This window comes from Sinohyriopsis cumingii, chromosome 4 (genome assembly GCF_028554795.1).
Source record: "Sinohyriopsis cumingii isolate HCF-2022 chromosome 4, ASM2855479v2, whole genome shotgun sequence".
Taxonomy (NCBI): Eukaryota; Metazoa; Mollusca; class Bivalvia; order Unionida; family Unionidae; genus Sinohyriopsis; species Sinohyriopsis cumingii.
Genome location: NC_142964.1, coordinates 137,423,870 through 137,449,060, shown reverse-complemented (window position 1 = coordinate 137,449,060; position 25,191 = coordinate 137,423,870). Strand labels below are relative to the sequence as shown.

Here is a 25,191-nt window from a genome sequence, read left to right as displayed (position 1 = left end):
AAATCAGAGCTAACTGGCAAGCTCACAAATTTCCGAAAAGGTGTGCAAGACAGACCACTGCAAATCCCCCCCCCCCAGTGTTTGTATAAAGACATGCAATTATCAGCGCACATGCACCCACCTTGACCAACCAAGAAAAGATCAAGGACACATTTTCATGAAGACCTGGAGTGAAAACAAAATCGGACTGAATGGCCATAGGTTTTGGAAGATACGTATAAGTGGTTTTTTTTATATATAGAAATAATATATATGTTGAACAATAGCAGCAATGACATGCGTGTATATCATGAATTATATTCCCTAAATGAGTCATATAGTGATATAGTCATATAGTGATATAGTCATATAGTGTATGACATTCTTAATGTTCAATTTTTTGTTGTTGATGAAATAAACATGTTTTGCATCTAACGTGGCTAAAGGTTAATGAGCGATTCGCGATAAGGACAAGCCATCAAAAACCAATTTATCAGAGACAACTTCCAGCAAGATTAGGAATGTGCAACCTTGTAATGCTGGCAATAACATATAGTTCCATATTGGAAGGACTTATGTATTACGAATCATCGTGTATTTGCAGGCGAACCACGATGACCTTCCTTTGCCAAACATGTCTGACCATAGAAAGCGTTATATATATATATATATATTGATCAAAGACTATAATTTTCTAGAATAGTTTCTGAACTGCACCATGTTCTTCAGAGAACTTGCACATGGCATACATAATTGACATCGTAGTGCAAATTGGTACTTAATGGAAGAAGACATGACTTGCAAATGGCATATAGAATTGACATCAAAATGCAAATTTATACTGAATGGAAGAAGACGTGTACTGTTGATTTGCAAATGGCATACATAATTGACATCAAAGTGCGGATTTATACTAAATAGAAGAAGACGTGTACTATTGACTTGTAAATGACATACAGAATTGACATCGAAGTGCAGATTGGTTCTAATGCAAGAATGCATGTACTGTTGTTGAGTCCAATATGTATTTAGCTCCCTCTATATATTCATGTTTGCTTCTTTGTTTGTGTCTGTATGCACTTATGTCCTTTTATTCCTCTCTCTCTCTGTTTCAGCTAAATGAGACGGCTGATGTAAGTCTTCATCTAGTTCCTCCAGTACATACCTATTATACAGAACGATATCGGGTCGCCAGATGGACATGCAGGGTACTCTGAGGACGCTAAGACCACTATACTCTTCAGGATCCCATATCAGTTTTTCATCCATCCACTCCTGGAAAACATATATATATATGATCACAAACTAACAGTTAACTAACCATTTAACTATCAAAAGGTTATAAATATAAAATGTGAGAGGAACTTAGAGTATTAACAAGTAAATCCAAACTAATCGTCATAAAGATCTGTGAAAGTCTTACGTGAATGAAAAGTTCCTTATAAATTTCAAAACGGGAAATTTGTTGGGCCTTCAAGAACCGTGACGTTGTCAAGATGGCGTTGTCTAGAATTACTTCGAATAATTTATAACAGTTCCAGAATAATATTGTAATCTAAATAATGAGCACTTTCTATTTCCACTAGTTTCAAACAAACTTTTTTCTCTCGAATAAGTGTTGGTGTGTGTGGCTTGGATATTTTACGTAGATTTTAACAATGTTTCAGTCATACCGCTGCGATGTCTGCAGTGTAAAAGTTTATAGTGATGTCTAGCACTGGGGCATCATGCCGCAGACATGTAACAAGATGTCTCGACCAGTCACATTACCCTGACACACCAGGCTGACCAGTCCTAACACTAACCTCTTAATACTGAGCGTCTAGCTAGGCAGCTTGTGGTAACATTTTTATAAGTTTTGGTATGACTCGGCCGGGGTTGGAACCAGCGACCTACCACATCAGAGGAGGTCTCTCGAATGATATCTAAGTACAACATAAAACAGTCTGCAGACATACAACAGGAATAAAAGAAATGAGAATGACTCCCAAATAGGAAGGAATCGGATTGATCAGCTCTCTCTTTATACGCACCGTCTATTGCGATTATATTTTGCAATATAGCTCATGTGACGGATCTTGCTACTCATTTTGCGTCGAACTTGTCTATTCACGTGATCTATCCCAATCAGTGGGAAGTCAGTGATTTAGAAACGTCGCCACCTCATCACCCACTGAGAAATTAATCCATAGGCTCCATTAGGTCTTATTACTGAGATTATTTTTAATAATTGTGAAGACATACGTATGCATCTATTTATAGATCCAACGTAATACAAGGCTACTAACAGACCCAGGTCACGTGGGTAAAATCTAACATAAGATCTTTACCGCCATGAATAACATTTTTACAAAATTACATAAAATAACATACTAGGAGTTACAAAAATATAGACATACATAACAATTATCCATACTAATTGTGTATTTTTTTCTTCATATCTATATAAGTTTTATTTTCGTTTATACATTTTTTTTCGGCGGTATTACGCACAAGTAAAATTCAAACACCTGTTGCTGCTAACTGTGAAGGCTTGGAAAGTCATTGTTCTCATTTTAACAACTTCAAAATAGATATAACGTTTGAAGGGCAAGTTTCATAAACACTAGCAGTTTGTTTCATTTCCACATGTGTAAATGTATTATGTAGTTTTGTTATTTACAAGTGTCACTACAATCCACAATTATGCACTGTATTTCAGAATCATTAAGCCGATTACATTACTTAATTTATTTTGTTTCAATATTAGAAGAAGAAAAAATAAAAAAATAGTGGCTTTTTGTTCCGCTTTCATGCCAAATAAAACTCGTTTCGGTCTAGAAATTCTGAACTGTTATTTCCTCAACAAGTATTATTTAAAAGTGTTTATAAACATTTAAAACAAAGTATTATTTATACAAAAAGCTTGGCCATTGTGAGATATACGATTATTTATTGATAGCCTTACGTGTACATGTGTCCGACATCTAGTTCAAGATAGTGATTAATTGTTCACACTTCATGGGCTTAATTGTCATTAAGAGAGAGAAAGACAGACAGACAGCAACGCTGACCTGTCACCATCTGTGATTTGGAAAGGACCAGGAGTAATCAGGTTATGTTGACACGTCCGCAATTTGAGTTCGATCAGTCACTCAATTATATGATGAAATTTGTTTCACTAGTATCAGTATAAAAGAACGGCTAATTGCATTTCGCATAAAATTTATTAAAAAGATTATGAGAGAAAATGTATCATTCAAACATCATGTTCAATTACATTTTGTATTTGTAATTGATTAAATTGTTATATTTTACATTCCGGGGCTCTCTTCTGTATCTTTGCTCATACCATCCATTAATATCATATTTTATATTATTAATTACTCGGTCGGGCAATAACACCGCTGTTCATCATCTCCTACATAACTATAACCAGGGCACCATAACATGCATGGGATCATATATTATATCATATCTCTCCCTCCCTCACAGTCGTCCCCACTTAGTTCCGTCATTGACGTTAATATCAGTCGTAGCAGAAAAACTTGTACTGACTAATTTCGCGAGGGAGATTAATTAAAACCTTGGATTTCGTCTGAGAACACACACACACACACTTGTTTAGCTTAGTCAAAAAGAATTAACTTAATCTAACCGCCAACATCTTAACACTCCAATCGAATTTAGAATAATTCTCTCTAGTCCGCTTTATTAATAAGCATTCTGTAAAACATCATTTTATGACACCTATTTCAAAGGGCCCTAGACTTGCTTCTGGCTTGTCTCTACGTTTTCATTTCTGCACTTAACCCAACATTGATATATCTATCGGACCGTTATCCTAGCGGACCCTAATTAAAATCCTATCATGCCTCCAAACAAGAGAGGTTAACCATATCAAGCTAATGGATACGTGTCACGCTGACCACGACAGAATGTACTGGGAAAATATCTTTAAAAAATCGCACCATTACATAGGCACATAGGCCCCCTTCTGAAGAGTAAAATCAGGGAATTTCACTCTCCACCTCATGTAATATTTTCAGAGAGAGGGAGAGAAAGAGAGAGAGAGAGAGTCGGCTTCAAAGAAAAGGGAGCAAGTCTGGAAACGCAAAAGGTATTTTCTCAGTCACATACAATATGTTCACTGATGTAAGTTTGTAATAATTGTTGAATGTATTAGTTTTAGTTCATAGATCAATTTTCCGTGAGTTCGGAAATTATGGTATGAATGCATTTGCTTCGAATGCTATGACTCATGTATTATAGAAATTTGACCGAATTGATTTGAATGTCTTTGAATGATCTCGTTCAGAAGTAATAAAAACAAAGTACTGTGGGAATTGTATGCGTTACTCTGATACAAATGATATAATTAATTATCTGTCTTAAATGTCATCATTATGTATACTAAAAAGCGATTTTGCCATGTTTATGTCAACGAGTCGCTATTTTGCAAGTAATTTAGTCAAGACAGGTTATGTATCTGAAGGGATTATAGCTCCATAACTGTGCACAACGTTGTGAGATAAAAAACTGCAACCAAGTTATAGTCAGTTGAGGACCCGAAGAGGTTGAGACAGACAGACAGACAGACAGACAGACAGAGACAGAGACAGAGAGGTGGGGAGGGAAACCAATACGGCAACGCTGACCGCAATTTGGAAAGGACCGGAAGAAATCGGGTTATGCTGACATGCAGGCGATTTGGGTTCGATAAGTCGCTCGATTCTTTGATGAAATTATTTTTTCTGTATAACAAGACGGATAGATGCATTTAGCATAATTCTGAACTTCTAATTATAAAATAATGTGTGTCATTCAAATGCCATCTTCAATTTCATTTTGTTTATGTAATCAATTAAATTTGTAGATTTTATTTAGTTGTTCTGTTCCTCATCTTTTCTCAGATCTCTGTCATTCCATACATTAATTTCCCAATTTTCTTGTATTGTTTGCCCGATCCGGGCAATAACACTGTGGTCGATCCTCTCCTACATAACGATAACCAAAGCACCATAACAGGCGGGGTATCATATTACATATCAACCACTCACTTCCTAAAATTGTATACTCTTTTTGATTTTTGTGGCCTGGCACCAATGTGTAAGTGCGATTTTTCCGCGCGGAAAACCTGACCTGCAAATACTTTGAGAAGAAAGCGTCCCTGTCTTACCATGCATTTTTCTACGAGTGCGAGGAAAAAAATGTAAAACATTGGTAAGTAATGTTTACATAAGCATCAACGCATACCGCCCCTCAGTTAACGTGAATAGTATGGATTCTATGTATTCGAGATTGAAAACGAATGAAAAAGCCCTATTTGTCTGTGTAGTACGCGCACGCAACTGGTAACAGTGGAGATACGCCGTTCAATCATGCGCAGGACGATCAGTCCCTGTATTTTAAAAACATTCTGAAGGGAGAAACTCGAACATTGACTGAAACCCCCATGTACAGATACAATATTCGAAGAATGTTCTATGATTCTAACATCATCCTATTTCATATTAAAGAACGTGATTCTATTTCATATTACAGAACGTCATTCTATGTCATATTATCATCACATAGTCGGTACACTTTGCACAAAGGGTGAGCAGTTTCATATTTTGATATTAAAACATGTGAACCTATCACTTTTTTTTATTCTGATTGGTCCAAATAAGCCTATGAAATTATTATGCAGTATTCTCTTTACTGACTGGCTACGATCGCGGGAAAACCTTTTAAACCAATGAACATTTTGGTCGCCATTTTTTTAATTCGATTCACAAGAGGACTTGGGGAAAAATGGTCTCGTCCTTCTGAATATAGCCAATTTACCACCGCATGGGATTGTTACGTAATGTATAACATATCATAAAATGAAAAATGGCTACAATCCCAAAGACAAGAACAATAACAACATAGTGAATGTGTAAGTTGGGGTCGGAGGCGGGAGCGGTAAACCTGAAACACGTAATTCACCCAATATACAGCATGGTTTAAATGCTGACTTACAGAAGTAAATAAACTCACCTTTGTTCAGATAAGAACGTGGATGTAAACCAGTCTCCAAACTGACAGAAATTTATCCAACCACTGCATATGCATGCGGCAAATATGTGATGCTATTCCGACTCAAAATAAAATTTGTTTACATATTCTGTAGTCTGCTGTTTCAAGTCGAAGACTGCAAATATCCGGTTACAAATACATAACAGTAAATATGGAAATTTCTGCAACCAGGAAAACTTCTTTCAAATGAACACTGCAACAATGTTATGTTTAGCTGTGAAAGACGACATATTAGGTTACGAATGCATAGACAATCTACTGAATTCTAACCGGTACTGCATCAAACAATGTGACATCACGAGCATTGTTTTGTTGAAAAATAATTTTGTCTGTGTAAAATGTTCTGTTTATTCTGAAGAACGCATGTTCTTTGACTTATAGATTGTAAGAAAATGTATAATCTACTTTCAAAAGTTAATAGAAGTACAACTTTGTTTGGAACATGTTACGCACAAAAAATGAAAGGTGCAACGTCCGTCAGATAAGAATGAACGATATTATTCATTCTTCTTTCTATCTAAAAAATTTCCATTGAAATAAAAACTATATGGATAATGATTTAATATTAAATTTATGAAACTCATTGAATAATGTCCAGCGTTTGAGATCCTTTTTTTATTACATGCTCATTTTTTTCTCCGTTAACTTCACATTGTCAGAATCGTTCAATATTTTACGATATTGCACACCTTCATATTGCACTCACTTGCAGGACACGTGTGCCCAATAGTGTATTAGGAACTACTTTGCAATCAAGTCATGTACACTCGTGTAGCAGACGCTTTACGTTTTGGTTGATTAAATTTTTTCTGAATGAACTAAAGCAGATATTTCTTGGACTGTTTACCAGCTGCTTTGCTGTATTTTTGCGTTTACTTTTTTGACACAATGTTTCGGATTTTGGCGATAGACGCCAGATTTCATAACACTGCTGGGTACCAATAAACAACATGCAAGATACAAGGCATAAACTGTCTCCTTTAGCTGGTAATAAGAATGGCAAAAATATACTTACAGTTTTACGTCCTGCGTTTCCCCAAATGTACTTTCTTAGTTCTGCAAAAATCCCAATTACATGAGCCACGTCATGAGTTCTCAAGCTTGACTACACATTTCGAAATTGTACTGTAATTTTGACTATATTCCAGTGTAATTACATCCTACTTACTACACTCAAAATGAAATAAACATTAAATTCAATAGCGTCTGTTTGATAATTGCAATTGAAAGACTTCATTATTTTCTCACTTTATGATTTCAAACAGTCAATGATAGAACAAATACACTTGCAGATGTCAATATGCGTCTCCTGCGCTGCTTCAATTCAATGTATTTCATGTACAATTTGCACAGATGAATCCAGTCCATAATCACGAAATTTCGTAGAATCGTCAAAAATACCAAAATCTATTCATTCCAGAACAAATGGCAAAGTTGTTGCAATGCGCATTCATTCACAATTTGACTCTAAAATTTCAATTTTAAGTAGACAAAAACGCCATTTTCTTTCGAAACTTATGTCTAGCGCGCGACTAAGTTCAAATTTATCTGGGCGGAGTTATGTGCGCATTAATACTGTTGTTGTTGTGTAATGATGAATCTGAGCTTGTGTATTTAGTTTGGAATACAGCATACATTCAGTTACTTTGTTTCTTGTAGTGCATTTTGTTTATATAAGTAAACCTTATGGAGAATAAGAAAACTGGCATATAATAAAAAGGATACTGCATTTGTATGGGAAAATATGAACTCGTTTTGTTGGATGGGATGGATATACTGCACTCCCAAGATCGTGCAGTATTCCATCCGAAAAACGCATTCATATTTTCTCATACAAATGCAGTAACCTGTAATTATAATATGCTCATTGTTTTCTCTCTTAACTTGACATTGTGAGATTCGTTCAGTATTTTACGATATTGCACACTTTCATATTGCATTCATGTGCATAAAGAAACTACTTTCTATTGTAAACAAACAATGGACGCAGACGCCAATACTTTTGACTTGTAAACAAATCATGTACACTCGCGTAGTAGGCGCTTTACGTGTTGGTTGATGAAATTTGTTTCTGAATGAACTAAAGCAGATGTTTCGTGGACTGCCACATAACAGCTGCTTTGTCATATTCCGCGTTAACTTTTTTGATACAATGTTTCAGATTTAGGCTAGCTATATAGCAGACGCCATACAGAGTCCTTACAAATCACATGCAAGTAACGAGGCATAGACTTGTCTTTAGCTGGTAATAAGAATGGCAAAAAATATACTTACTGTTTTACATCATGAATTTCCTCAAAATGTAATTTCTTAGTTCTGCAAATCCGAATTACATGAGCCATGTCATGAGTTCTCAAGCTTGATTACACATTTCGAAATTGTACTGTAATTTCCACTATATAACAAGTGCAATTACATTCTACTTACTGCACTCAAAATTAAATACTAAATTCAATAGCGTTTGTTTGATAATTGCAATTGAAAGACTTCATATTTTCCCCCCACATTATGATTTCAAATAGTCAATGACAGAACAAACACACTTGCATATGTCAACACGCTTCTCCCGCGCTGCTTTAATCCGATGTATTTCATGTACAATTTGCACAGATGGGTCCAGTCCATAATCACAACGTTCGTAGAATCGACAAAAATACCAAAATATATTCATTCCAGATCAAATGGAAAAGTTGTTGCAATGCGCATTCATTCACAATATGACTCCAAATTTCAATTTTAAGTAGACAAAAACGCCATTTTCTTTTGAATCTTATGTCTAGCGCGCGACTAAGTTCAAATTTATCTGGGCGGAGTTATGTGCACAGTCATAATGTTGTTGTTGTGTAATGATGAATATGCTCTTGTGTATTTAGTTTGGAATACGGCATGCATTCATTTACTTTCTTTCTTGTAGTTTACTTTGTTTATATATATTTAGTTTATATATTTAAGCCTTATGTAGAATAAGAAAAATACACTACAATAGAAAAAGTAACCGAATTTCTGCTGTATTCCAATCTAAATACACAAGTGGAGATTCATCAGTACATAACAACAATATTAATGCGCACATTACTCCACCCACCGAAATGTGAACTTAGCCGCGCGCTCGACATTATTTTCGATAGAAATCGTCGTTTTGGTTTACTTAAAATTGAAATTCAGGGTCATATTGTGAATGAATGCGCATTGCAACAACTTTTCCATTTGGTCTGGAATGAATGGATTTGTTTTTTGGTCGATTCTACATAATATCGTGATTATGGACTGAATGTATCTGTGTTAATTCTACATGAAGTAACATCTGATTTGTGGACGAGGGAACAGCGTCTTGACTCATCTGCATGCGTGTTTCTCTTTTGTCATTGAATGTTTGGAATCATAATGTGGGGAACATGTGAACTCTTTCAATTGTTATTATCAAAAAGACGCTATGGAATATAATGTTTATTTCATTTTGAGTGCAGTAAGGAGGATGTAATTGCACTTGGAATATAGTCGAAATTACAGTACAATTTAGAAATGTAAAATCAAGCTTAAAACCCATGACATAGCTCATATAATTCGGATTTGGAGAAAGTACATTTTGATGAAATTCAGGATTTAAAACTGCAAGTATATATTTGTCATTCTTATTGCCAACTAAAGAAGACACTTTTAAGCTTTGTAACTTGTTCGTTTTTTTGGGGTTTTTTTGTAGGGACCCCAGTAATGTTATGATCTGTATGGGGTCAACCGCTAGCCTAAACCCTAAGCATTGTATCAAAAAGTTAACGCGGAATATTGCAAGGCATCTGGTATGTGGCAGTCCACGAAACAGCTGCTTTAGTGCATTAAAAAACAAATTTAATCAACTAAAACGTAAAGCGTCTACTACATGAGTGTACAGGATTTGTTTACAAAGTGGTTTCTAATACAATATATGCTACTTATGGGCACACGTGGCATGTACGTGAGTGCAATATGAAGGTGTGCAATATCGTAAAATATTGCACAATTCTGACATTGTGAAGTTAGAGACAAAAATGAGGAAATACTAATTCATATTACAGAGCATCATTCTTTTTAATATCACAAAGCGTCAATGTTTACATTCTTTGAGCCTGATTGAGTTCTTGGCTCAAACGTTCCTAGAATAAGGTGCCCGGATCCACGTCCCATTTATTTCCTCCAACGAAGAGCATAAACAATAAATCAGCCTTTCCTAATGGGTCGGTATACTTTATCAAATCTTACGATAGACCTTGTCTAATGGGACGATAAACCTAGTCTGTGCTGTTCGCAATTCTGGTTTCAAGAACGGCCAAGGGCATTTAATCTTTCTTACCATAGCCACAAGTATAAACAAAATGTTAAGGATTTGTTTTGGCAAATTTATGCATGGAACCGGAACCACTGAAAAATTAACTGATTGTTTATTATTTCTGACCTTAATAATTCTGATTACGGATTCAGTATAAAGTCTGGATTGGAATGTTTAAAAATGGAAATTTAAAAAAGTTAAAATACATAATTAAAGAGCTATATAATGCATTCCAACTTAGACTCTCTCTCTCTCTCTCTCTCTCTCTGGTCATTTATGTGTTCATAGGTTTCTATCAACTCCTTGATTCATTCATTCATTTATGCAAAACAGTTTATACGAATTTTCTATTTTGCATCATATTGACTGGATTTTTTTGCATACATCTTGTCAATAAAGTTCGGTTCTTTTATGTTCTGTTGAAAACTGACTGGCAATAGCTAAAAGCAGCAACAGTCAATTAAGACGGATTTCCAAAGTACTTAACACCGATACGTTGTGTCACATTGAATCCGTTTTCAGGGCTATTTTTTTTTTTTTTTTTGCTACAGGTGAAATGATGGCTATAACCGACCAAAGCTTGTCGGCATTAGGGGAAAATAAAGTGTTGGATGGCTTTTTCTGTGGGTCTTATTTATTTACCTACACATTAATTACACGGAAACGGAAAACGCCATAACAAAATAGGTGGTTGGAAGGAGACAAGAAAAGGTACGTAGGCAGGCAGGTATGCGATACGATAATTAGGTAGGTTGGCTGAACAGACAGACAAACAGCCATTTAAATATGAATACAAAATACGTGCATAAAGACACGCAAAAACATAGACACAGATGTATAGATAGGTAGGTGCATATATAGTTAGATTTTTTAATGGATGATGTTATGTATATGCAAGAATGTAGATAAGTATGTATGTGTACATGTGTCTGTTGTATAGAGCAAAACACATGCGATACTGTATAGTGGAGAGGATGTTCAATAGCAACAGTTCGTTTAAGTTAATTCACTTATAATTTGCATTATTAATGTGACAAACCAATTAAAACGTTAATACCTAAAGCGTACTTTTCTTGTTTGTAGTTAGCTTTTAAGCCTGTTTGATGGCGCCACCTTATTGCTTAATTGGACTTAGAGAGTTTTGACCCAGATTAAGATATGTTCATCCCGAGAAGGAACAGAAGAAGAAAAATGAAATGGACAAAAATATATACATACAGATTTGAATAAATGAGGTCAGATATACTTCCTAAGCGAGTAAGGAAAGTAGTTCGAAAAAGTGATATTGCCACAGTGGCGGTAATAAAGGTATCGACACTGTGACGCCGATATAATTTTCGCAAAGTGCAATATTTCAAAATGTCAAAATCACACACACACACACAGATATATATATATATATATATATATATATATATATATATATATATATATATATATATATATATATATATATATATATATATATATATACATGACACGATGGATGACTAGATTGTACAAAGAGTTCTCTGCGTGGATTAATAAATAACAGACTACAATGAAATTCTACTTTTATGAAGGGTATCGTGTTCTGCGTGAGTTGTAACATAGCTCATCTACCGAAGTGTTCCTTGCTTTGATATTTGCTTTCTTAGCTACCAAGCAACTCCTGTAATTCAGACAATGCTTTTAGCATAAATACTTGTACTAATCGGACAATGCTTTAGCATAAATACCTGTACTAATTGGACAATATTTCGTTTTAATCCTGTCGTGCTATATACTATTTGTGCAGTATTTGAGACTCGACTTCCAGGTAAATATAAAACTGAGGATTTGTTTTTAAACAGATTTTAAGAGTAAACATTAATGAAAGAAGATTGAAAGTATTAAGCATATTCCTTTTCTATGGAATCGTGTCGTTTATTATTTTTACCTCGACTTTTTTTGTCTATCTTACTTTCAGTCTGTTTTTATCTCTACCTCTCCACCTGTCTGCCTGTCTGACTGTCTGTCTCTGTTTGAATCCCTCCTCTCTCTCTCTCTCTCTCTCTCAGATAATATGGTGTGCGAGTAAAATTTATATATTTATTATATTTCAAGATCATATTTGCACACCCTGACATGCAAGGCATGTAAGGTTGGGGAATATAATATTACGCAAATGATATGATGAACTAGTTTTTCAAGTAATTGATCAAATATAATGTCTAACCAGAGCAGCAAGACGTCGATAAAGATGTGGTGATGAGTATGGAGCTGTATATAGTAGACTTCCATAGAGACTGAGACTGATTATGTACAGACTTCCATGGAGAATATGTACATTCAGGCTGATTATGGAGCTTCAAATAGTAGACTTCCATGGAGAATATGTACATTCAGGCTGATTATGGAGCTTTAAATAGTAGACTTCCATGGAGAATATGTACATTCAGGCTGATTATGGAGCTTCAAATAGTAGACTTCCATGGAGAATATGTACATTCAGGCTGAATATGGAGCTTCAAATAGTAGACTTCCATGGAGAATATGTACATTCAGGCTGATTATGGAGCTTCATACAGTAGACTTCCATGGAGAATATGTACATTCAGGCTGATTATGGAGCTTCAAATAGTAGACTTCCATGGAGAATATGTACATTCAGGCTGATTATGGAGCTTCAAATAGTAGACTTCCATGGAGAATATGTACATTCAGGCTGATTATGGAGCTTCATACAACGGACTTCCATAGAGAATATGTACATTCAGGCTGATTATGGAGCTTCATACAGTAGACTTCCATGGAGAGTATGTACATTCAGGCTGATTATGGAGCTTCATAAAACAGACCTCCATGGCGAATATGTACATTCATGCTGATTATGGAGCTTTATACAGTAGACTTCCATGGAGAATATGTACATTCAGGCTGATTATGGAGCTTCATAAAACAGACTTCCATGGCGAATATGTACCTTCAGGCTGATTATGGAGCTTCATACAGTAGACTTCCATGGAGATTATGTACATTCAGGCTGATTATGGAGCTTCATACAGTAGACTCCCATGGATAATATATACATTCATGCTGATTGTGGAGCTTCATACAATAGACTTCCATGGAGAATATGTACATTCAGGCTGATTATGGAGCTTCATACAGTAGACTTCCATGGAGAATATGTACATTCAGGCTGATTATGGACATTCATACAGTAGACTTCTATGGAGAATATGTACATTCAGGCTGATTATAGAGCTTCATACAGTAGACTTCCATGGAGAATATGTACATTCAGGCTGATTATGGGAGCTTCATAGAGAAGACTTGCACAGAGACGGATATGAACATTCGGGATGATTATGCAGCTTCATATGTTAGACCTCCATACAGTCTTGTATATACATTCAGGCTGATTATGGTTCTTTATATAGTAGACTATCATTGAGACTCGTATGAACTTTCAGGCTGATTACAGAGCTTCAAACAGTAGACTTCCATGGAGACTGATATGTACATTCAGGCGGATTATGGAGCTTCATACAGTAGACTTCCATGGAGATTATGTACATTCAGGCTGATTATAGAGCTTTTTATAGCAGACTTCCACAGAGAATATGTACATTCAGGCCAAGTATAGACCTTGATACAGTAGACTTCCTTAGATACTGATATGTATATTCAGTCAGATTATGAAGCATCGTGCATTAGACTTCTGTTATGTTTTGCGCACTGGCATACTGATTTGGTCGTTTCTTTCCTTCGTTCAGTCCAGAGAAATTTGTTAGCCAGATTGCTAAAATTTACCTCAACAAGGACGAGTGAATTTTACTAACTTATTTGTATCAATATTTGGATGACCTGATTGGATTATCAGTCCATTAAGCTACACTATCTTTTTCCTTCAATTTTTCAATATTTCAAAGACCTTGCATTCTTAAAAAGGTGTACATTACATTATATTTGTAATCATTTGTAAATTGTTTGTGATTGCCATTTGTTTACTATAACGTTATTAGCACAAGTATATGAAAGACATTTGAGGTAGACAAAAATATCTGATAGGCATTTTTATATTTGTATTTAGATGATCAATCTTCTAAATCTTTTTAAACGTATTAATTATTAACTACCCGTATTAATTATTAATTGCATATATTAATTATTAATTGCACGTATTATGTGAGAATCCGTTGCGCGAAAAACTTGTTTGCAAGAAGAAACAAATCCAAGTGATGTAGACAGGTTAAAGTTGGCAGGTATATTTCCTTTGAAATATTTTGATTAATATCATGTAAAGCAAGATTTGTTTTAAAAAAAGTATTTTTTATTTTAAATTTTGGTCTTTTGGTCTGCAGAGGGGTGCAGTCTGTTTATTTTAACAAACACGTCCTCTTTTGTTTTTGTATTTTGGCTTAGAAATCAATCTATCCTCTATAAGATAGGAAAATGTACGTTGCTAAGGCATCTGCTTCCACGTTGGTTTCTTTTATAAAGAAGCAAAATGTACATTGCTAAGGCATCTACTTCCACGTTGGTTTCTTTTATAAAGAAGTAAAATGTACGTTGCTAAGGCATCTACTTCCACGTTAGTTTCTTTTATAAAGAAGCAAAATGAACGTTGCTAAGGCATCTGCTTCCACGTTGGTTTCTTTTATAAAGAAGCAAAATGTACGTTGCTAAGGCATCTGCTTCCACGTTGGTTTCTTTAATAAAAAAGCAAAATGTGCGTTGCTAAGGCATCTGTTTCCACGTTGGTTTCTTTTATAAAGAAGCAAAATGTACGTTGCTAAGGCAACTGCTTCCACGTTGGTTTCTTTTATAAAGAAGCAAAATGTACGTTGCTAAGGCATCTGCTTAAATGTTGGTTTCTTTTATAAAGAAGCCTAATGTACGTTGCTAAGGCATCTGCTTCCACGTTGGTTTCTTTTATAAAGAAGCAAAATGTACGTTGCTAAGGCATCTGCTTCCACGTTGGTTTCTTTTATAAAGAAGCCTAATGTACGTTGCTAAGGCATCTGCTCCACACAACCAATCCCACAATATTGTAAATGGGAGTTAAGAGTAAGACTAGACAAGATCTGTTGCTTACGTAGACAAAAAGAAATTATGCGAAATGGTTTCGCTAATAGGAAAACAAATTGTGATACTAATAAAAAAAGATATAAAGGTAAAACTTACGTACCTTTTTATTTAGAAGGATCTACGTACACGTCCTAAAAGCATGTTCCACTGTTATGTAAATCCCATGTCGATAAGGTACACGCTTTCTGCCCTGAGATTACTTCCTTGTGAGAAAGTTGCCCTTTATTTTAAAATTATTATACGGTTAATAAACCTTCAGTACTTAATATGTTACTGTTAACTGGAACAAAACTAATCAAATTTTGACTATATCAATCAATTTATGTGTGTTGTACCAGGGAATTTAAAAAAGAAAATGTTGCAAAGAAATATTTGATAATTCTGGATAAAAAAAATTTAATTCTCCTTTAGCATGCGCAGCTTGTTATGACACATGTAGTCTTCCGTTGGACTAAATATGAGACAGGGCACAATTTATGCAATATTTAATTTACTAAAGTTTAGATAATTAAATGATATGTTTTTTTAAATGACAATGCTCTCAAAATCTGTACCAGCATAATTTACTATTTAACAAATTAATTTCCGTAATTAAGTTCATTACATTTAGTTGCATATATCAGCAAGGTGTTATTCAATTTTCTATCTACGCAAATAATGCTATATTTTTTTTCTTAGAAACATATATGTTTAGTACTTCTTCGTGTGAGGACAGCTGACATATTAATACTGTATAACTACAACAGTTATTAATTTTGTCTAGACCACATCTTTATGTAGGAAAACATCTGTGTCTATGTATGTACACGTTAACACTCTTCTTCAAACTTAAATAACGGTTCAAACAGTAGTTCGGGCACTCCTTAACTGTTCCAATTTCAAACCTATGACACTTTGAGGATGTGCTTTGCCCTCACCTTTGAATATATAAATGAGTCAATGATACTTTGCAGTCATATTAAAATATATAACATAAAATCAAATAAAAATACTAAATTTAGTTCCTTCTATCATCTGGTTCTAATTATCCAATTGTCCATAGCTTTATCATTGACGTCATTCTGTTATAACCAATCTAGTCTACATTCAAGCATTTGAGTATATTTACGTACCATGCTCAGCTAGTGTACTCCTATACCCAGTATCATTCAATTATAAATAAAAATTTAAGAAAACGTGATCATTTATATATATATTAGAAATGGTGATCTTTAAACATGGCTGCAGCTAAGATTCGTGTTAACGGAGTGTTTTCACCCGTCAGAATCAGGGCCTTAACCCGTTTGTAAAATTGTACTTATAGGTTTCAAAATTAGTTCGAAGTTTTTATGTAAATTTACATTGTATTTGTTAGCTTTTCTCCATATGTTATGTATAATTGTATTTTGGACTTGACCTTGTCGAAAATCAGGTTCATTGTCTACCTGACCAGTAACTTTAATTTCGTATACAAATAATACATGTTAATATTTCGAATTTAACATCTAAGACAGAATAAGTCTTATTGCTGTGTTCAGTAATATGTTGGAGTGTAATTATTTTCTCAAATTTCTAATCACTGGAAATAAAAAGTGCTCATCTATAATATACTTGGACTGAAACATTAATTTGGAATTATAGTGAATTCAGAGAAATACGTGTGTGGAATATATCATTGTGATACATCAAAAGACTGTTAACATATCGCAACATTACAGGCCACTGTTGCATTGGCATATTCGAGACTATAGGCACGTCAAAACATTTAGTATTGGAACTTATTTGGAAAACCAATGGAATTCAGTAGGAACTTTATACACAGGGACTTGTGATAAATCTTTCAGGACTTCTTAGGATTTAGTTCGCAATACTGTAACTTCTTTTTAAATTTTTACTTTGTATTATAGGGAAATAAATTATTTGTTCAATTTTACAAAACTTGTCGGTTTTCTTATATCGGCCAAATCAGATTTGATATGTCAATTTTTAATCAATTTATCTCGGATTTTGTTTAGTTCCAATTCGGTTAAGAATTTAATGCCTGTCACGCAATTATACGAATTCAATAAATAAACTCCACTTACCTGATCTAGCCAAATATTCGTTGTTATAACTTGATTTCTTTCATCCTGAAATTTAAAAATCATTAAAATAAATGACAATGACGAACAAACTTCAAATAAGCACAACGTGATGATCCATATATAGCATTGCATATTTATTTATTTACTTACTTATTTTCAACGTACTGTCAAGATTGCATAGACATGATAGAAATATGTAGTAAGGACTTTGTTTCAGCCACCCACTCCAGCCACGATAAATTTGCTTTAATCATGTAAATGTGTATCATATTTCATCTTTTTAATGTTAAAAGATTCAATTCTTTGCTTGTTTTCCAATTTTTACTCAACTAAAATCGATTATTAGGTAAGAACGTGGGAGACAGTCAGAGTTTTCACAATAGATGAATTTCCATCATATTTTATTTGGTTCAAAATGAATATCCGACGCAGGAATAATGCAAGTCAAATCATTGCGATCAATGAAGCACTGTTTGATAGGGATGTAAGCTGTAGTCATCTCAAAATTATCGAATTAGAGCAGACCTAAAAAGCCACAATCACAACATTTCTGATATTTCTGCGTGCAGGAAAATACAATCTTGAACGTAATATAATGAAAAAACAATTCAGATATTGTGCATAGGCCGAAGGTCCAGTATTTCCTTAACCAATCGAAACGTCCTTGACCTTTTTCCATCAGAACACGACGAGGATGTCACGAACGTCACGTAACAGTATCATAACATATCTTAGCCTTTCTCACAAAAGAATGTAATAAATATATGTTCTCTATACTCAGGGTGGTGCCATTCACCATTTTGTGCCTTAAAGTAGTTCCAGTATGCCATTAACTATGACAAATTCGAGCTTTCTGTTGCGTTCGCTGAGAAGTCCGATATGTTGCAATAGATTCATATTAATCAGTTCATCATTTTTCAAAAAGAAATTCATTTGTCTCTTTATGCATTATTAGGGGTTTTGAGGAGTCACTGAATTATTATGTTAATAAGAAGTTTTGACGACTGGATTAGGGTTTGTTAAATACTAAGTATTAAACGTGAATAATGAGAGTGTAACAGTTCCAAAAACTGGAGTTTTTTGGGGAAGTGGGCGTACGTTGTAATGACTAACGGAAAGAGCCCTTTTCAGAAGAGACTAATATTGCAAATCTGCAATCCATAATATAGCTTCAGCAAACTCGAATTAGAGCTCTCAGTGCAAATAATTATCACCAACCTTGTTTCGGATCAAAAACTGTCTTCCAGACAAAGATATCCAGCCAGATTTGCCCTTGGCATTTGCAATTGGAACATGCATAATATAATATAATATAATATAATATAATATAATATAATATAATATAATGCACATGGTGAACCATGGATAGCCCTTTAAGAGTAAAGTCTGACTCTAAATCCACGTTTGTTTATACCCCCACCGATTTCAATAATAAAAACGTTTAATGCATAAAAAAGTGCACCAAACTAAGCCAGCTGAATCATTGATTTATAATTCCTAAACTAACTGTGACCAGAATGGCACTAATACTGGCATCCCCTGCACCTTTCATGCTTAACAGGCTTTCCATACTAACACGGCGCCATATTACGTGCAGTATGGGCTAATTTATTTCCATCAGACAATATAATGACGTAGTTCATCCTATTCGGTAATTGCTGGATAATTCCGTAAATTAACTTAACATTGAGAGTTTGGAATTATATCCCTTTGCACACATGAACACAGAAATTATACAGCTTGTTAAATCCACGTGAAAGGCAAATTTGTTGTTGTCATTCTTTTCTTTTGCTTGATTCGACATTGTAAATATCGGAAGCAGACGACATATGTATGCCCATCTCTAGTTGTGGGCACACCCTTTTGCTGAAAATGGACTTGTCCATGAACTGGAAATGGATCTCGAGTATCAACCGTCTAATATATTTAAAACTTCCGTTAAGCATGAAAGGCACAGCTGATGACGGTGTTAGGGCCACTCCGCTCACAGTCAGGTTAGAAATTATAAATAGAAGAATGAGTCGACATAGTCCCTTGCACTTTTTATCACTTTAAAGGTTTCCATTATTGAAATCGGTAAGGGGGAGGGTCAAACAAACGGTGAAGTATAGTCAGACAATAGTAGATGTACCTAATACGTACAGTTCCAAATTAAATGTTTTCTGCATTTATTTGTTTTTAGAATAAAACTTGTAGTTGATCTAATGTTTGTGATGACGCCCACCTAAAAATGAAGACTTGGGTGATTGATATCAGTAGCAATATATATTTTAGATAACTATTTATTTTATGTATTGAATTACATCATTTTTTCTTGCCAATTATTAATTTATTATCGTCGTTATCATCATCATCGTCGTCGTCATCTTCTTCTTCCCCCAAATTCTCCCCAAGGTTTTGTCAATGAAGATTTTATACGCACCTCATTTAACGACCATGAAGAACTGTAACATCTTTCCCAAAAATGCAACCCAACATTAAGATATCATGCTACTATCTTTTGTCCTTTTCCAATTTATCTTAATTATTTTGTTTTACTAAACTACGTCGTCCACCATCCCCATCCCCAATTCGCTTGTAAAATGTGGATGCACAATGCATGATAAACAAAAATTAACAATCACACGAAATAACAAAACAATCCAATAATACCACCATGGTGAAATTTTGCAATAGATTATTTTTCCAAAGAAAGCTAGAAAATTTTGGTAAGAAAAAAATTGAAAACAAACTTACCACATCAAATATCTGTGTTAAGCTAATACCAACAGACACGTTCACCGCTTGTGAGGCGTTGTACACGGGCCGTGTGTTCCTATCATAGTTTTTCATGAGATATCTATAAAGTCGTTGTTCGTCCGTTGACGATTTCAATCGCCGAGAGCTTGTCCTGTTGATGGCTGTAAATATAAACCATACTCCATTAGTTGTGATCGATTGATGATTCAAGTCGAACGCTGTGGAGACTGAATACTGCATCAATGGTTTCACAGTGTTAAGCCAACCATCAAAAGGGCAGTTAAATATTTAGTTGGGAAGAGAGACTGGGATACGGTAAAAACTGATTCTTAGACATTCAGCTTCCTCGATTAATCCACATTGCATACTCTTAAATGAAACGTCCTAATATTACACCATCAACACGGCCTCGACCTCCCCCCCCCCATTTGCACACATACATGGTAGGTTCACATTTTAAAATGTGTGGTGGAGTGGACCTTTCCAGGACGTGAAGCAGATTTTGTAGTCTATCTGTACATTCTGTTCTTTCCATGAAGCCTTTAATTTAAGAAGTATATATTACTTTTTTCATTCTTGCGATATACATTCGGATTTATCTGCAACTTAAAGGAAACTCACCATGCAACACTCAAACCATTGGTGTGTGTGTGTGTGTGTGTGTGTGTATTAACGATTTTCTGAATCCCCCCACCCCGTTGCAGCAAAGCTGCTTTATGAGCGGAGCCGTCTAAAACAGCGCCAGTCAACAATTCATATAGTTTACTCACGCCATCAAGTGACAAAAGAAGATTTATTCAACGAATAATTGCAATTTATTTGCTTTTAGATACATTCGATGAAAAAAAAATGAATAGTTTGTTAAAAATTGATTATTAGTATTACTCTGGTAATGACTTTAGAGTGGTGTTTATTTTTTAATTTCTCAGCATTTGCCGCCAAAAGACTTACGTGCATTTTCCCATTCAAGTGTTTGGAGTCTCAAAAACAGTATTACATCATAGTTGCTGAGAAGTATTGATTTACAATGAAATATAGTTGTTCTTCGTCTACAGTTACTTGAGAATAGGTCAATTATAGTTTTAAATTGTTAATGCATGCCTCGAATTGTTATTCTCTTTATGTTCGATGCATGATATGAAAACTGTATTTTGTTAAACGAGTGGAAACGATTGCTAGAAAAGTGTCACGAGATCCCCGTTTCACTAGACACTTCATAAATTCTTTCTCAAATCCAGAAATTTAAACCTCTTGTTTATTTCTGAGTTGGGAACAATCAATTGTGTGCAAAATATTCTTCAACATGAAGTATTAAAGCACGGTTATAAAATCTTTAATTATTTAGAGAAAAGTTTGTCTTATCTATAAAATGTGAGGATTTCCTTAGAGTTTATTCATTTTTCATCATATCACAACGCAAACAAATTTTACATTTTAAATATTTAGTTTTGTCCTTTACATGGTTTCTAACCGAAACAATAGTAATATAAGCAACATCGCAGGTAAGATGGAAATATCAATTTGAGGTGAAGTTTTAGGAAATATTGTGAAATCGGGACTAGTTGCAAATGTTGACAAATTTCTTGACTGATGCTAAAGTTTTAATGATCACCATGAAATGCTTCAAACGTTTCCAAACATTCACCTATAAAACTGAACAAGTGCTATGAAGGATGGATTGCGCAGCAAGCACGAACTAATTTCGAACTCTCTGCGCACTAACGGTATTTATTGTAATAATGTGGATGGTGTGAATAAAGAAGGCATGATATTGCAAACGCTGAAACGTGCTAATGAGGTACTTACGTAACAAATTGTAAATACAATATTGTAATAATATCCGACACTAACTATTTAATTAGTGTTTGCATGGTACAGTATACTTGCAGATGAACAAAAGTGATGAAATAAAACAAAACATAAAGGAAACAGAACAAAATAAATTATAAGCATGTTGGCACAAACAGAATCAGGAAGGGTAGATAAAGAACTTCCAACTTAATGCACGGGTGGTATATGTTTATAGCAGGGATATAACAGCCTTACTTAAGGACATCTGTAGAGATCAGGAAAATCTGTCAGGGGTAATTGTCTATTTATGGATAGTTTTAAACATCTCGTTAGCCTCAACTAATTGCAAGGGGTTACCTGTTAATAGTAACGTAATACCTGTGATATGTAGCATTAGTTATACTGTTCGGTTCGGAGTAACATATTTTGTACAGTCTTAGAGAAAACTCTCTGCGGTTTCAGGTCCAGGGCATGAACATCTATTGCTAAGTGACAAATCGTTTTTGAAAAAATAGTCGTTTAATAAACTAAAAACCAGGTCGAAGTCATGTGTGCATCACTGTGTGCAATTCTTACTTCCTGATAGTAAAAAATTGCGACTTTTCATCGCTTGATATTTATGTGTCATTTGGAAGAGCGTAACGAAGGTTCATTTAAAACTTACACAGAGAGAAGATTCCATTATGCAACAGATTGGAAAACTGAACTTCTGTATAGATTTATCCAGCCAAGGACGTTTGAAGGTTTGTTCCATCACCAAATTGTCAATTACTTATCTCCTGGACACTGTGCGGAATCCATGCCCACATGTATACTTATCTCCTGGACACTAGGCAGAATCCATGCCCACATGTATCCCAGAGCCACACTAGGATGCGTTTCAAAAATGTTATCATCCAATGTTTGAAGCGCCTTCCTGAAAGCTTCACCCATTTTGTCTCCCCGAAAATTCTAGTATACGATGTAGATTGTATTGCCCCACAAATGATTCCACCTGCTTCGGCTTGTACTTTTTTCTATTTCATCTTTTCATGAGTATTTTTCCGGTCATAAAAATGTCAGCCTATGTTATAATATCGATGTTAGACGATAATAAGTATTCAATATCTAATATTTATTTCATGTTTTAGAAAACGTTCTCTTGTGAATATGCGTTTTTAGGTCTTCAGTGGAGAAAATGACGTCTTCAATTGATTGAATCCAGCAACATACGTGTATTAAGACCATATCTATATGCTTATAAAACATATACTTATAGAATCAGCTAATTAGATGCGATTCAAGAAACATTTCTTTTACAAATAAAAAGCGCAAGAAATGAGGATAGAAAAAAATCAGATGAGACTGTCTAAGTAAAGCCAGTCTTTGGAATCTAACACAGTATGTTGAAGGGTTCTTGGTGCTTTCGAGCTCGCTAATTGCATCGCTCCACTTTGTTGTCTTGGCGTGGGTCATGGCGCATATCGTTATGAGAACAAAAATTAAAGTTTGATTCTTATTGAATTTTAAGTTCTAGAGTCAATGTCATTAAGATATAAGATTAGGTGTATGGGTCGAACAGCGCCTTTTAGCTAATACGCACACAAATTTGGAAAACCAAATTCTCATCATCGAAGACCTTCTTTCTGAACTAAAGAAGAAGCTTGATTTTTCTTACATATTTGTGCCAACACTAACTTGACGTCTTTAATATGCAGAATGTCACCAAAACCCTAGCAAATGCCAACACCTATGGACAGCGGACCATTATAATTACTAGCACTGGTTTGACGCATCATGTGATATTCGAACATTACATTTTGGCTTAATGTAAGTCACCGTATCAACCGCCACAATGTCATACGCAAATTAAAGTTGTCACATCTTAAACGTTTTTAAGCCATTGATCATGTCAATTTAAGTACCGTATTCCCTAAAGGATTGATACTAATTCATATTTGGTAGGCGTGGTTATTAACAAGTAAGAGTGGTTATGTCTTCTCTGCTGATACTTATTAGCATGCATAAGCTAAATTAAACAACTAATCTGTTAAGCTTATTTTGTTAAAAAAAATATATATAAAAATAAATAAAAATGGCGTCGCAACACAATTCAAAAGGTCATCAAAGGAAAGTCTTACAACGATGCAATACAATTTACGATTTCCATTCGTATCACATATTTAAAGTACCAAGGTTATTATGAATATGTTAAATGCATGGTCTCATGGCGTGACATGGATAATTTATATACTCCATGAATCTCAATCTGTTATCGCGTCGCCAAAAAAAAAGACCCCAATAAATAATACACATAGTTTACTAAGACCTGTATCAATACAACACATAGTTTATCAAGACCCCTATAAATAGAACTTATAGTTTACTAAGACCTGTATCAATACAACACATAGTTTATCAAGACCTACATCAGTACAACACATAGTTTATCAAGACCTACATCAGTACAACACATACTTTATCAAGACCTGAATCAATATAACACATAGTTTATCAAGACCTGTATCAATACAACACATAGTTTATCAAAGACCTGTAACAATACAACACAGTGTTTATCAAGACCTGTATCAGTAAAACGCATATTTTAATGAGGAGCCCTGTATAAATATAACACATGGTCTATCAAAGACCTGTATCAATACAACACATAATCAAGACCTGTATCAGTACAACACATAATCAAGGCCTGTATCAATACAACACATAATCAAGGCCTGTATCAATAAAACGCATATTTTAATGAGGAGCCCTGTATCAATATAACATCTAGTTTATCAAAGACCTGTATCAATACAACACATAGTTTATCAAGACCTGTATCAGTAAAACGCATATTTTAATGAGGACCCCTGTATCAATACAACACATAGTTTATCAAAGACCTGTATCAATACAACACATAGTTTATCAAAGACCTGTATCAATACAACACATAGTTTATCAAGACCTGTATCAGTAAAACGCATATTTTAATGAGGAGCCCTGTATCAATATAACACATGGTCTATCAAAGACCTGTATCAATACAACACATAATCAAGACCTGTATCAGTAAAACGCATATTTTAATGAGGACCCCTGTATCACTATAACACATAGGTTAATAAGACACAGGCCCGGCCCTAGGATGCGCGGGACCCCAAGCAAATAAATTGCATTGCGGAATTGATTTCCTGAAAGCGCGAGGCCGCCAACGGTTTACCAGCAATTTAATGA

The 25,191-nt window shown here is 34.6% G+C and overlaps 1 protein-coding gene across 2 annotated transcripts in view; it reads right to left on the bottom strand.

Annotated features, from left to right (window-relative positions):
* LOC149802159 (neuronal acetylcholine receptor subunit alpha-10-like) overlaps positions 1–25,191 on the bottom strand; it is a 214,022-nt gene that overhangs the window by 43,253 nt on the left and 145,578 nt on the right. For both annotated transcript variants that reach the window (XM_089956571.1, XM_089956570.1), the window contains exons 3-5: positions 20,179–20,342; positions 17,443–17,487; positions 1,145–1,254 (exon numbers count right to left, since the gene is read on the bottom strand). In XM_089956571.1, coding sequence (XP_089812697.1) covers positions 1,145–1,254; positions 17,443–17,487; positions 20,179–20,342 — 319 coding nt within the window. The remainder of the gene's footprint in view (positions 1–1,144; positions 1,255–17,442; positions 17,488–20,178; positions 20,343–25,191) is intronic.